At 41.7% G+C, this 13,583-nt stretch overlaps 1 protein-coding gene across 3 annotated transcripts in view; it reads right to left on the reverse strand.

The window, feature by feature from the left end:
- The window catches only part of CROCC2 (ciliary rootlet coiled-coil, rootletin family member 2), a 165,602-nt gene that overhangs the window by 114,928 nt on the left and 37,091 nt on the right, over positions 1–13,583 (reverse strand). For all 3 annotated transcript variants that reach the window (XM_074190729.1, XM_074190727.1, XM_074190728.1), the window contains 2 exons: positions 12,083–12,233; positions 10,756–10,901 (listed from right to left, as the gene is read on the reverse strand). In XM_074190729.1, coding sequence (XP_074046830.1) covers positions 10,756–10,901; positions 12,083–12,233 — 297 coding nt within the window. The remainder of the gene's footprint in view (positions 1–10,755; positions 10,902–12,082; positions 12,234–13,583) is intronic.

The following is a 13,583-nucleotide window of genomic DNA, read 5'->3' on the forward strand; positions in this document are numbered from 1 at the left end:
CCTCACCCTGGATGAATGAGGGGACCTGGGGCTGAGCTCCATGGATGATGGCCAGGGAGAGACATACTAGCTGGGCCTCAGTGTCCTCATCTGTAAAATGAGGATGTTGGCCCAGACCCCTGCAGCTCTAGCCCTGGGAGGCCATGCTTCTAGTAGGTATATGTCTCCATGGATGTGTGTGTATAAATAGACATGCATTAGGCTATGCATACATTCACACTTACCACATAGGTATAGTCCCCCAGCTAAATAGCTCCGTGTATAGATGTCTATATCTAGGGATGGACAGACAGAGAGACACATACATACAAATACGCTTGTATTCAAATAGATATCGACTGGAGCTCATCTGTGGACAGAAATATACCTAGCTCTATAGAGCCACATATATGAGAGATATGGTGTCACATTTCGGCCTTTCTCCATATGTGACAGACATACAGCTCGACACCTATGCCTCTGTCTATCTGTGTCAGCCGATTTGCACAGAAGAAATCACATACAAATTGAACAAAGACAAGCACATGAATGAGGTCAGGAAGAAAAATAATTTCAGGGGATTCGGGTTAGTATCCCCGAGTGATTTAGACCTCTAATTCCTGATAAAATTGAATGGAGGTGGAAATTTTTTTAAAAAAATGACAAAGGATTGGGTAGCTAGGTGGTGCAGTAGATAGAACACTGGCCCTGGAGTCAGGAGGACCTGAGTTCAAATGCAGCCTCAGACACTTAAAAATTGACTAGCTGTGTGATCTTGGGCAAATCACTTAACTCCATTGCCTTAAATAAATTAAAAAAAATAAATTTTAAAAGGACAAAGGTGAGAGAAGAGTCCTGGATTTGGAGTCAGGAAACTTCTGAATTCAAATTCTGCCTTAACCACTTATTACCTGTATGTCCTTGAGCAATTCACATAACTGCTCTGCCTGCAGCTCAGATCTATGATCCCATGATTCAAATTTGCCAAGTGATATATCTTTTTCAAACTTTTTTTTTTGCTTTTTGGTTTTGTTTTGTTTTTGCAAGGCAAATGGGGCTAAGTGACTTTCCCAAGGCCACACAGCTAGGTCATTATTAAGTGTCTGAGGCTGGACTGGAACTCGGGTCCTCCTGAATCCAGGGGCCCCTGCACCACCTAGACACCCCTCAAACTTCTTTTTAATTATAAACTTTAAAAAATACCAATAAATATGACCATTTTGCTCTATGAAGTAGATTGTATCTGAAACTGTGTTTCTGTTATATAGCTTTTTCAGAGTGCATTAAATTTTACATGGTCTTTTACCTCCATTTTCATTTGATTCTCCCAAAGGTAGTGGGTCAGAGAGAGATCTGGGAGGTGGGTTGCTGGTGCTGTTAATTCCCCATAGGACCTGGAGAACAGAGTTTAGCTTGTGTGGTCACTGGCTCCTCATCTCCAAATTGATCAGAACGTGGGTCTAGATATTCTATTTTAAGGTGATCTTCCTGTTGTTATTTTGACTCTCTTTTAAAGATGATGAAACAGAGCCTCAGAGAGATTGAAGCGATTTGCCCATATAAGGCCTGTAGTAATGGAACATCTAAAGTAAGATCCGAACCCAGTTCTTTGCACTGTCAAGGTCAATTGTAAAAGACTATGCCCCATTGCCTATTGAAAGGGCAGTCCATTGACTGGTTCAGGTCCAGAACATTCTAAGGGGTGTTGGCCTTGGGAGCAGAAATCTTGTCTCCGATGAGGCTGAAGACATTCTCCATGCTCCGTTGTGCCATCCTCTTGTTGTTTTCACCCTCATGAGAAATTGCTGTCAGAGACCAGAAACAGCTTGGTAGCCAAGGAATGGCCAAAGGCATTTTCCAGACTCTCATCTGCCAACCCATGATTCAGAAACCCCAAGCAACTGGAAGGGGAACGGAAAGTATCTGAATGAATTAATCGGAAGGATTACCAAATTATAAATTAATCTGTGTGACGGTGATCTCAAAACCCAAGGATTTTTTTTTTGTTTAGTAGGTCAATCACCCCTCTGAGAGAGCACAAATACAGGAAAGATTCAACGGTCCATGAAGAACAGAGCTACTTCCTGGCTGGACAATGATGAGAATGGTTGGTTGGCCAACCGTGGTGGAAGAGAGGGAAGGAGTTGCTGCATAGGGGAAACCTACACAGGAGAGCTTTTTCTGTTTTGAGCAGAAGATGTGACTTGGAGCCTTGCTGAATGGCCATGGGCATGCACATTGGGCATGTTCAGGCCCCTTCAGCAAGGCACCAGGTCATGCCTTCTGCTTATGCCATTGAGAATCATTTGAGCTATCCAGTCTGTAATAGCTTTTCTTGTTTTTTTGTTGTGCTCAAGTCTTCATGAGCCCATCTTGGGGTTTTGTGGCAGAGATGCTGGAACAGTTTGCCATTTCCTTCTCCAGTTCGTTTTACAGTTGAAGAAACCGAGGCAAACAGAATGAAAGGACTTGCCCAGGGTCACAGAGCTAGTAAGTATCTGAGACCAAATTTGACTCAGGGCTTCCTGACTCGAGGCCCAGTACTCTATGTCCTAGCACCTTTAGCAAGAGCTATTTAATGAGGTAGTGTAGTAGAAATGATTGGTCAGAACCTGCCCCAAAGTTACTGACTCTCCCACAAGTACAGAGTTGAAGTCCAAGTAACAAAGATTCTGCTGGCAAGAGATCTTCTCCCAGCCTTGGGATGCTCGGGAAGGTCTCTAGCCATGGTGTGGCTTCTTTCCTGGGCTCCCTCTGGTGAAGTCATGAGCCTATGGTCCATCTGCTTCTGGCTTTCCATGCGGACCCACCACTAGGGTGTGATGGGAAGTCCAAGTTGTTCTGACCCAGATGAAGCTCACAGAGTCTTCTAGCCAGAGTGGAGAGCTGGGGCTGGAGTCGAAGCCTTCCTTCCTTCCTCCCATGTGGCTCTTCTTCAGGAACTTTGGAATTCCAAACTGGCTCCAACCTCCTAAATGACCCCGTTCTGAGCAACTTGAACAATTATAGACGTCAAATTGCTTCAGCATAGTAGAGCAGATTCCTGGGCCACATCACTTCAGTCCCAAGACTGATCAAAACTAAAGTTTATGATTGAGATCACGTGTTTTTGCTGGGGAAAGTTTTGTTGTCATGCGATCATTTTCAGTTGTGCCCAAATTTCCATGACTCTGGGTTTTCTTGGCAGAGATAGATGGTACAGAGGATAGAACACTGGTCTGGGACTCAGGAAGACTCATCCTCCTGAGTTCAAATCTAGCTTCAGGCTCTTACTGTGCCACCCTAGACAAGTCACTTCACCCTGTTTGCCTGTTTCCTAATCTACAAAATGAAGTGGAGAAGGAAATGGTCAACCACAAGAAAACTCAAATGGGGTCACAAAGAATCAGACACAACTGAACATCAAGAAAGTGGGGAAGACAAGACTCTAGCAGGAAGTTTCCTGTAGGAGACTGTGTTTGTTTTGTGTCTTGAAAGAATCGTGGGATTCTGTGTTGGAGTTGGGAGAGCTGGGCAAATGCTCAGAGACAGGAGTTGAGATCTCATTTGTGAAGAACAGTGAGAGTCTGACTGGACAGTAGAGTCTGGGATAAGGGACTAATATATACCAAGACTGGAGGGGGTAAACTGGAAGGGCTGCTTACAGAACTTCACTGGGTCCCCTCCGGACTCCTCTAGGATTAAATACAGATTACTCAACCCTTCCTCCTTTAACCAATTTGGGGGCATCTTCTCTTTCCCCTGAAACTCTGTGTTCAGACCTCCCTGATGGCAGCTGACCTTGCCCTTACACCTCCTGCCTCTATGTCCATATGCATTCCGTTCCCCCCGCCTGAAGACCCTACCTTTGAGAATTTTCTTTTTTTATCCTCCAGCAGAAATTGTCCTTCCTCTTCCTCCTCCTCCTCCAAGTCTCCAAAAGCACATGATCTGGAGCTCTCCTTTCCTTCACAATATTCTCTACATTCTCTTATTTTAAAATTCCTAGGATCCGAGAGCTAAAGCTGAGGAACCTCAGAGGCCATTTTACAAATAAGAACCCAGAGAGAGAGAGTTTAGAATTCTAACTCTAGAACGGGAAGGTCTCTAGAGGCTACTGCGTTGCCCAATGATTCAGAGCTGATAAGTATCATTAGATTGTGAGCTCCTTGAGACTAGGACTGTTTTGTCTCATTGTAGTAAATACTAGGGGCTTCATAAATTTTATTTATTAAAATATATTAATACTAATATACCCTTATTAATTAATATTAACACTAAAAATCAATCTATCAGACACAGGATTAGCACTTAGGTTCTCAGGCTCTAGGGTCAGTGTTCTCTTCATGAGAGCAAAGCTTCTTGTTTCCATGCTGTACCCACTCTTCCACCATGGAAAGTGGAAGTTCCTTGAGTTTAGAGATTAGGTAATATTTCAACTTTGCATCTCCAGGGCTAGTGCTGTCCCTTGCACACAGTAGGGGTCTCCTAAATGCACGTTAAATCTTATTGGTCATTGTAACCTTAACTCTTTGGGCTGGTATCCATTCAGTTTAAACCTCTGCTCCATGACGGCCCCATCTCTAGTAGAAAATTCTCTCTTTCCTTGGAGCCCTTCCCCTTCCAATCCAGGAGTTACTTAGGCAATATTGTTTCTATCTGTCTTCTTAGTACCAAGAACAAAAAGGCATTCCAAGCACATAGAAATTAGTTTACGACAATGACCACTCACAATTAGACAGGAGGATTTGGGATTGACAAAGCTCTTTCCTTTGAAACTGCCATTTGAGGCAGAGAATGAAAATATCTTTTATGAAGAAGGTCCCGGGGGCCAGAGGTTGGGAAAATGACTTGTCTGTGGTCACACAGCTGGTAAATGAAAGGGCCTGAATTTGAGGCCAGGTCTCCTGACGCCAAGTCCAGGCCTCTTTCACTCTGCTGTGTTTCATCAGAGATTTGAGATCCATCTCCAGGGATCTGTTCTCCCTAGCTGACCTCCTCCAATCCTGTCCACACCAAACCTATTGAATCTTTGTCGTCCGACTGCATTTCCCGATCCAATTCCCATCTATTCATGTGTCTTCTCTGTTGCCAGGTCTCCTAAGTCTTATTTCCATAGTCTGTGCATCTCTTCTTGAGTCCAGATCTCTGACTCATAAAGCTTAGTAATCTGTTTGTGAGATTCTTGTGGCTTTTATTCCCACAAGACCCTGTTCCCAAAATCTTCCCACCCTGGTGATATTTTATTCCAGGACCAGGAAGATACCGTCAGGACCGTCAGGACCAGGAAATGAGGTTGGGATTCCTTTGTAGACAATCTTAAAAATCCAGGTTGTTGCAGAGAAGACAAGGAGGAGGTAAAGGGGAAGGGGAACCTAGAGAATGGTAACCTCAGCTCCCTGACCCAGATCTTTCCTCAAAGGATGCTTGAGAGACTTTCAAGAATCTTGGAGGGTTTCTCCTAATCAGGGGTCCTCAACATGTGAGGTAGACCCTGTCATGGCAGGAGGACCTCTGTCGTGTAAATGTGACCCAGAATTGTTTAATGAGGCAGCTAGGTATACCAGTGGATAGACAGATGGTCTTTTAATCAGGAAGACTTGAGTTCAAATCTGTCCTCAGATACTTATTAGCTTTGTGACCCTGGATCAGTCACTTAACCTCTTTCTGCCTCAGTTTCCTCATCTATTACATGGAAATAACAATCTCTCCTTGAGAACAGAGTTTTTTTTTAGATTTTTCAAGGAAATGGGGTAAAGTGGCTTGCCCTTGGCCATAGGCTGGGTAATTATTAAGTGTCTGAGGTTGGATTTGAACTCAGGTACTCCTGACTCCAAGGCCGGTGCTCTATTCACTGCGCCACTTAGCCGCCCCCAAGAACAGAGATTTTTGTTCTTTCTTTCTTTCCTTTCTCTCTTTCCTTCCTCTCTCTCTCTCTCTCTCTCTCTCTCTCTCTCTCTTTTACATTTGGATCCTTAGCATCTAAGCACAATGTCTGATGTGATAGACATTTAATAAATGAAGTATTAAAGGAAGGATGGAGATGTTGTAGGGGCCATCTCCTTTAGAAAAGTCCCTGGATTCCTAATCACTTTTGGCCATCCTAGACTTTCTTCAGCACCACATCTAAGAAGAACAGTTCCTGACCCGGTCGGGTCCAATACCTTCCTTCAGACATTAAGACAAGCCCTAGGGAAGGAACCTGGGCCTCCTTCTGGGTTTTCTTTAGATGGTGAAGGTTGTCCTTGGTCGCAGATGCCTGGGAGAAAGGAAATCATCTGGGCTATGAAGATCAAGGATCTGGTCCAGGAATTTGTTCAAGACTTCAGAGAAATAAGCTCATGGCTCTCAAAAGCAAGGTGGTGGAGGAGAGGGCTCAGGCGGTCACATCCACAGTTCTCTCTGGATGGAGGTTTCTGTCTCCCAATGTTCAGAGTCATGACCTTCTAAGAGATGGAAGCCTTCCAACATAAGTAGCTAGTCATTTTTGCATCCTGTACCAGCAAGTTTTAGAAAGTGGCAAGCAGCCCGTGAAAATCGGCCTGGTGGCTCAACTTGTTCTGCATGCTCGAGCTACCAAAAGGCAAGTTGGAAAACCGCTTTACCTCCTGATGGTTCCCTTAAGCCTTTCATTTCCAGCGGTTAGGAGAAGAGATGACCAGCCAGGACAGAGTGTGATACAAATGGCCTTCTTCTCCTGTCTCCACACCTTTGCAAGCAAGGTTGGATTATCATCTTCTACATTCTCTCTTTTCTACAGATTTTTGTGACAGTGCTTTGTTATGGTCCTCCTTCTGTCTCTCAGACTGTCCTCAGTCTCCTTTGCAGTTTGCTCACCCCACTCTCCAGTGTATAGTCCAGAGGAGGTGAATAGCAATTTGAGAGGGGAAGACATTAGCAGCTAGGCTTCTAGAAAAAGCCTCCTGAAGAAGATGGCATTTGAACAGCCTTGGAGAAAAGCAGGGATACTAAGAGGAGGCAAAGATGAAGAGCATGGAGGGCAGCCAGCGACAAAAGATTTCAATATCCCTCTATCAGTTTTGGACAAGTTAGCTAAAAGGAAAAATATGTAACATAACACATTTTTGGAGAATCTAGAATTAAAAGTTTTCTTCTAAATGGAACAGCAAAATGTGATACATACTTCTCTGCACCACATTTAACTTGTACAAAACTTTACCAGGAGCTAGAACACAGAGATCTTTCAAACAAATGTAAGAAGGCAGAAATAGTCAATACATCCTTTATAGATCATAATGCAATAAGAATAGAAACTGCTTCAGGGACCACAAATGAAAGTCACAGACCCAAATGGAGACTTAACAATGAAATCTTAAATAATGGGTCAAAGAATAAGTCATAGAAACAATGACTATATTCAGAAAATAATAAGGATAAAGTAATATATCAAAATTTCTGAGATGCAGCTAAAGCAGTCCTCAAGTGGGAAATAACATTTATAATCAGATATTAACAAATTAGAAAAAGAGAATATAATTAAATATATGTGTATTTAAAAATTAGAAAAATCAAGAAATAAATAAACCTAGAAGAAGTACAAAAGATGATATATAAAGTTAGAGGGGAAATAGAGAATAGAAAAAATAGAGAAATAATTAACAAAACTAAATGTCATTAAAAAAAAACCTAATGGGGCAGTTAGGTAGCACAGTAGGTAGTGCACTGACCCTGGAGTCAGGAGAACCTGAATTCAAATATGACCTCAGACACTTAATAATTGCCTATGTGACCTTGGGCAAGTCACTTAACTCCATTGCCTTAAATAAATAATTTTCTAAAAAAAACTAATAAAGGGAGTGATGGTCAACCTTAATGGACTTGCTCATTCCATCAGTGCACCAATTGGGCACAATTTCAGGGTATCTGTGATAGAGAATACCCATCTGTATCCAGAGAAAGAATTGTGAGGTTTGAACAAAGACCAAAGACTATTATCTTTAATAAAAATGTATTATTATTATCTTATTATGTAATTTTGCTATCTTTTATACTTTATGTTTCTTCCTTAAGGATATAATTTCTCATCACATTTAACTTAGATCAACGTAAACCATAGAAACAATGGAAAGACTAACAGACTGTCTTCTGTGAGGGGTGGGGGGAGGGAAGCAAGATTAGGGGAAAGTTGTAAAATTCAAAATAAATAAAATCTTCTTAAAAAGCTAATAAAATTGATAAACCTTTAGCCACTTTGATTAAAGAGAAGAGAGCAAAACATCAACTCAATCTGACACCAAAATTAAAAGAAATAAAGAGAATAATTGAGACATTATACAGAACAAAGTCTGAGAGCACAAAAGAAATAGAGGAATGCCTTAAAAATATAAAATATTTAAACTATCAGAAAACCAGAAAAACATCTTAAATAATCTGATCTCAGAAAAAGAAATAGATCAAACTGTAAAGAAATTACCAAAGGTGGGGAAAGTCTTATTCTCAGATTGTTCTTAAAAATTGAGAAATAACCTGCCAAAACCCTCTTATGAGAAAAAATATGGCCCTAATACCTAAAGCAGGGAAAAATAAAGTGCAGTAAGAAAACTTTAGACCATTATTGTTAGTGGCCATTAAGTCAAAATATTTAAACAAAATCTCAACAAAAAGACTAAGGCAATTTTTCCATAAAGTTATTCTTGTGATCAAGTAGGGTTTATACCGGGGATGGAAGGATGGTTCAATATTAAGAAAATAATCAACATTAATCATATGAAAAAGTCAAACATCCCAAACACACATCATCATGTTAGTAAATGCAAAAAAAAGTCTTTGACAAAGTGAAAAACTTCTATGTTAAAAATCTTACAAAGAACAGTACTATATAGAGGACTTTTAAAAATATCAAAAAGGACATCGATCTAAAGCCAAAAGCAAATATCAAATGCAATGTGATACGCTAAAAATTTTTCCAATAAATATGAGAGTGAATTAAGGATTACTACTTTCTCCACTATTATTTAATATAATTCTGGAAATGCTAGCAATAGCAATATGACAAGAGAAAGGATTCAAAAGGAAATAAAACTATGATTTACTCGGAAAACCCCAGGTAATCAGCAAAAATGAGATCATTAATAATTTCAGCAGTTTCAGGCTACAAAATAAATCCTCAAATAAAAATTCTATATAATTATCACAAACAGAAGAAGCAACAATAGAGAGAGAAATTCCATTTTAAATAACTACAAAATGCTTCAAATATATGGAGATCAAATTGCTTAAGTACAAGAAAGACTTGTTTAGATTCAATTACAAAACACTCCTTAAAGAAATAAGGAGCAACCTATATAGTTGGAGACATAGTCAGTGCTTGTGGCTAAGCTATGCCATTATAATGAAAATAACAATGGTACTAAAATTTATTTATATTTTTAATGCTATACCAATTAAATTACAAGGGATACATTATAGACCTTGATAAAAATAGTAACTAAATTCATTTGGAAAAGGAAAGATCTAGATTGCTAAGTAAGGATGAAGTTAAAAAAAGTAAGAATGGAGGTAGAAATAACACTTCCCAGACTTGAAACAATAAAGTAGAAGCCATCAAAACCATCTGGTATTGGTTAAAAAATAGAGAGTTACATAAATGAAATAGATTATACAAAGGAGATCCAGAAACAATAGAACTCAATAACTTAGTGTTTGATAAAGTTGAAAACATAGATTATCTAGGGGGGAAAAAACTCCTATTTATTTTAAAAAACTGTTGGGAATACTGGGCTTATGCTCCAAGAAAGTCATTGAAAAGAAAAAAAAAGACCCTATATGCTCCAAAATATTTCTGGTAGCCCTTTTGTTGTGGTAGCTAAGAAGAGGGAACAAAGTTGATGCCCATAATGATTAAACAAATTTTGATACACAAATTTAATGGAATATGACTGCACTGTAAGACAATAACCTCACACAAAGTAAAGTCAGCAAAGCCAAGAAGACAATATACAAAGTGACTATAGTGTAAATGGAAAGACCAATAACTCTCCTAAAATAATCAAGATTGAACGTAAGAAAATTATGAAGATCAAACAGGATTGGAATGAAGAGAGATGAGAGGAGCCCCCAACCCATCCCTTAGTGGAGGTGGAGGAATGCACAGAGTTACACATCACATGGATTTTTGAACATTTCCAATCTATTGATCAGTTGTACTGACTTGTTTTTTCTGCTTTAAAAGTCCTGTTTGCTGTATAGTACTATGATGTTGGAAGAAACAGAAAATGTCAACAAACACTATTTTTTTTTAATAGTGAGCTGTTCAATGACTGTAAAACCATTTTGAATACCAGAGAATCAAGTGTCTCTCCGTCATCCTGGCAGAGATGACTAGGACAACATTTTATCAAACTTGTAAGAGTCCATCTTTGGCTAATATATTTTTCTTAGTGACTTTTTTTGTCACAGTCTCAAATTGGGGGCGGGGAGGTAGGCAGATCAAAGGTATCAATAAAATGTATTCCAAAAGATATGGGGACTTTGAGGGATGATAGTCGGCACATTGGTCTAAGAGTTAGGAAATTGATTTGATCTCTGATATGAATTAGCCAGGTGGCCTTAAGGAAACCACTCCTCTTTCTCTCTGCCTCAGTTTCTTCAATAATAATAATAATAATAGTAATAATAAATGAGGAAGTTTGGTTAAATGATCTCTAAGGTCTCTTTAGGACTGAACCTGTGTGTCTAGGAATCAGAAGAAGACGTGTAGTTAGGAAAGAGAGTGAACCTCCCCACACCCTTCCATGTGAATGACCATGGATGGCAGTTGGAATCTTCTCTCCTTACCCTCTCACTGACCACATGATGTTTGCTGACAAACTCATCTCTTTCAGCCCTGGTCTGGGCCAGGAGATCCTCGAGCCTTGAGAGTTCCTCTTGCAAGAGTTGATTTTCTTCCTGCACAGTGACTCTAGAAGGCGCTTCCCAAAGACCTAATGGCAGAGAGAAGGTGGATATGCTTGGACAAAGACCAAAGACCAAAGGTCAGGTGGGGTTCTACCTTTGAATTCAGACCCTTGGAATATAAGCAAACTTCTGAACACCCTGGGCTTCTGATAGAAGATTCTGGCCAGGAGACCTTTGTCTTTTGTTTTGCTGGGGGTCAGGATGGGGTGGTGAAAACTGTGTCTGGAGGCTCTGGAGAGGAATGAGTCAAACATAAATGACTAATGGTGGTGGGGGGAACCACCACGACCCAGCCCGCGATTCAGGATTCCCCAGGGGCCTCTGCTAAGGCTGCAAAGACATGAAAACAAACAGACATGCCAAATTGCTTACTGACACGAGACTGGTTTTTTTTTCCTTTCTCATTTGCTAATGGGCTTTAGGTTTTAGTGCAGGAGGGAGGGATTTGGTTCAGACATGATAAATGACACTCCCACGAGGATTGGCAGGTCCATGACCAACCCAATATAAACTGTCAAACTGTAGAACTGACTTGATTTCCCTGTTTGTTTTTTTGGTTTTTTAATCTGGTTGGCTATAGCAATGGGCTCATGGGAACTTTGAGATCTCTTATTTAGTCATTCATTTTTCTGGCTCATTGTAGGTGCTTATTGTATTCTAATGTACTATCCAACAAACCAGCAAAAATTTCTTCAGCACTGACATGTTTACAGGCAGTGTGCTAGAAAAAGGGATGAGAGTCAACAAGAAACCAGGCCCTACACTCAAGGAGCTTACATTTTGCTGTGGGAGGCCACAGACAAGACAATGTAAAAAATAGGCAAAGTAAATTCAAAGTGGTTTTTCTGGGGTTTGGGGGGGGCTTGGGATAGCACTGCGGTCAAGAAAGCACCGGCTTGGAGGGAGGCTGGCATCCAAGTCAAGGTGTGGATGAGAGATAGCATGTCCAGGATGGGGACTGGTCAGGGTGGCTTGGGAGAATCAGGAGGGTCCCTAGGTCCAGAAGACTACCCCCCCCCTACTTCTTTTTTTTAGGTATTTTTTTTAGTGTTCTTTGCAAGGCAGTGGGGTTAAGTGGCTTGCCCAAGGCCACACAGCTGGGCAATTATTAAGGGTCTGAGGCCGGATTTGAACTCAGGCACTCTTGACTCCAGGGCCGGTGCTCTATCCACTGTAACACCTAGCCACCCCGACCCCACCTTCTTACCTCGCAGGGGGTCTTCCACCAGGCTGCCAGTAACAATCTGCCGAATCCTGGCTGGGACGGGGGTGGGTGTACTCTGTCCTCCTTCAGCCCGGACTGTCAGGACTCTGTCTTCTCGCTTGGCCTCTGGGCTTAGAACTGTATCTTCTAATTTCTGAAAAGTATGTAGCCAAAGAGCATTCGAGTCTGGTCAAATCCAACCCTACACCCCCAGGACCAGAGAGGACAGCGGGGTGGCTTCAAAAGGGATTCTCATCTTCTCCGTGAATTCAAGCAATGTCATCCTCTCCAAGGCTTCACCTCTGCCTCAAGCAAGAATGGTGATGGGAGAGGGTCAGCACAGAGCATCACCTGTTTAGGAAGGGAGGCCCCTTCAGAGGTCACCTTGCTCCACCCCTTATTCGGCAACTGAGGACAAACAGGCACAGGGGGGTGAAGAGACTTCCTACGATAAAGATTGAGAACTGGAAGAGGCATCAGAGCTTCTCAAATCCTCATGCAACAGATGAGGAAACTGAGGCACGGAGAGATTTAGTGACTTGCCCATGGTCACACAACCAGTAAGTCTCATGGACAGGCTGGGAGCAGAGGGTTCTACCATTCCTTGCTAAGGAAGAGAAAAAGAAGGCACCAGGCAAGAGGAGGAGGTAGTCCATTTCCCCAAATGGGGTCATTTGGAATGAAGACTGTCTTCCCCTCTGGTTAGAGTCCTGGGTCCTGAGTGGGGGGGGGGGGTCTGAGGACTTTAAGACATTTCCCAGAACCAGGGAAAATGTGGGAGAAGGGAGAAGAGAAAGAAAGGTAGGAGAACAGGGTGGTATTTTGCAAAACAGCTACCTAAAAACAACTCATTTGTTCTTATGTGGATTCAAAGGATGCAAAGAAGGCTTCTTCCCAATGATCAAATTTTACTTTTACAAATTATTAAATGAGGTAATGTGTGTTAAGCGCTTACCAGACTGTCTGGCACAGAAACACTTGAGAAGTAGCTGTTTCTCTCCTCCCTTCCTCCCTCCCTCCCTTCCTTGTTTCCTTCCTTGTTTCCTTCCTCCCTTCCTCCCTCCCTCCCTTCCTTGTTTCCTTCCTCCCTTCCTCCCTCCCTCCCTTCCTTCTTTCCTTCCTTCCTTCCTTCCTTCCTTCCTTCCTTCCTTCCTTCCTTCCTTCCTTCCTTCCTTCCTTCCTTCCTTCCTTCCTTTCTCTCTACATTTCCTGGAAAATATATCCCAAAGATTCTGGGTATCAAGGGAATATTCTGGGACCACTTGGTCCATAATTGCCAGATTTCCTCAATACCCTTTACTCTGGGACCTTAGCTCTAAGGCACATTTTACAGCCACCAGACAGAACTGGGCAAAGTCCCCTTTGTTCTAAGGGAGGCCCTAGTCACCCCCATCTGCTGACAAACATTCCCTTCTCCCCCCTACATAGTGCATGTCTCTGCCAAACCAATACTCACCAGATATGTGACTAGGTAAGTTAACACCACCCTATGAGGCAGTGCTCA

Source organism: Macrotis lagotis, chromosome 6 (assembly GCF_037893015.1).
Source record: "Macrotis lagotis isolate mMagLag1 chromosome 6, bilby.v1.9.chrom.fasta, whole genome shotgun sequence".
Taxonomy (NCBI): domain Eukaryota; kingdom Metazoa; phylum Chordata; class Mammalia; order Peramelemorphia; family Peramelidae; genus Macrotis; species Macrotis lagotis.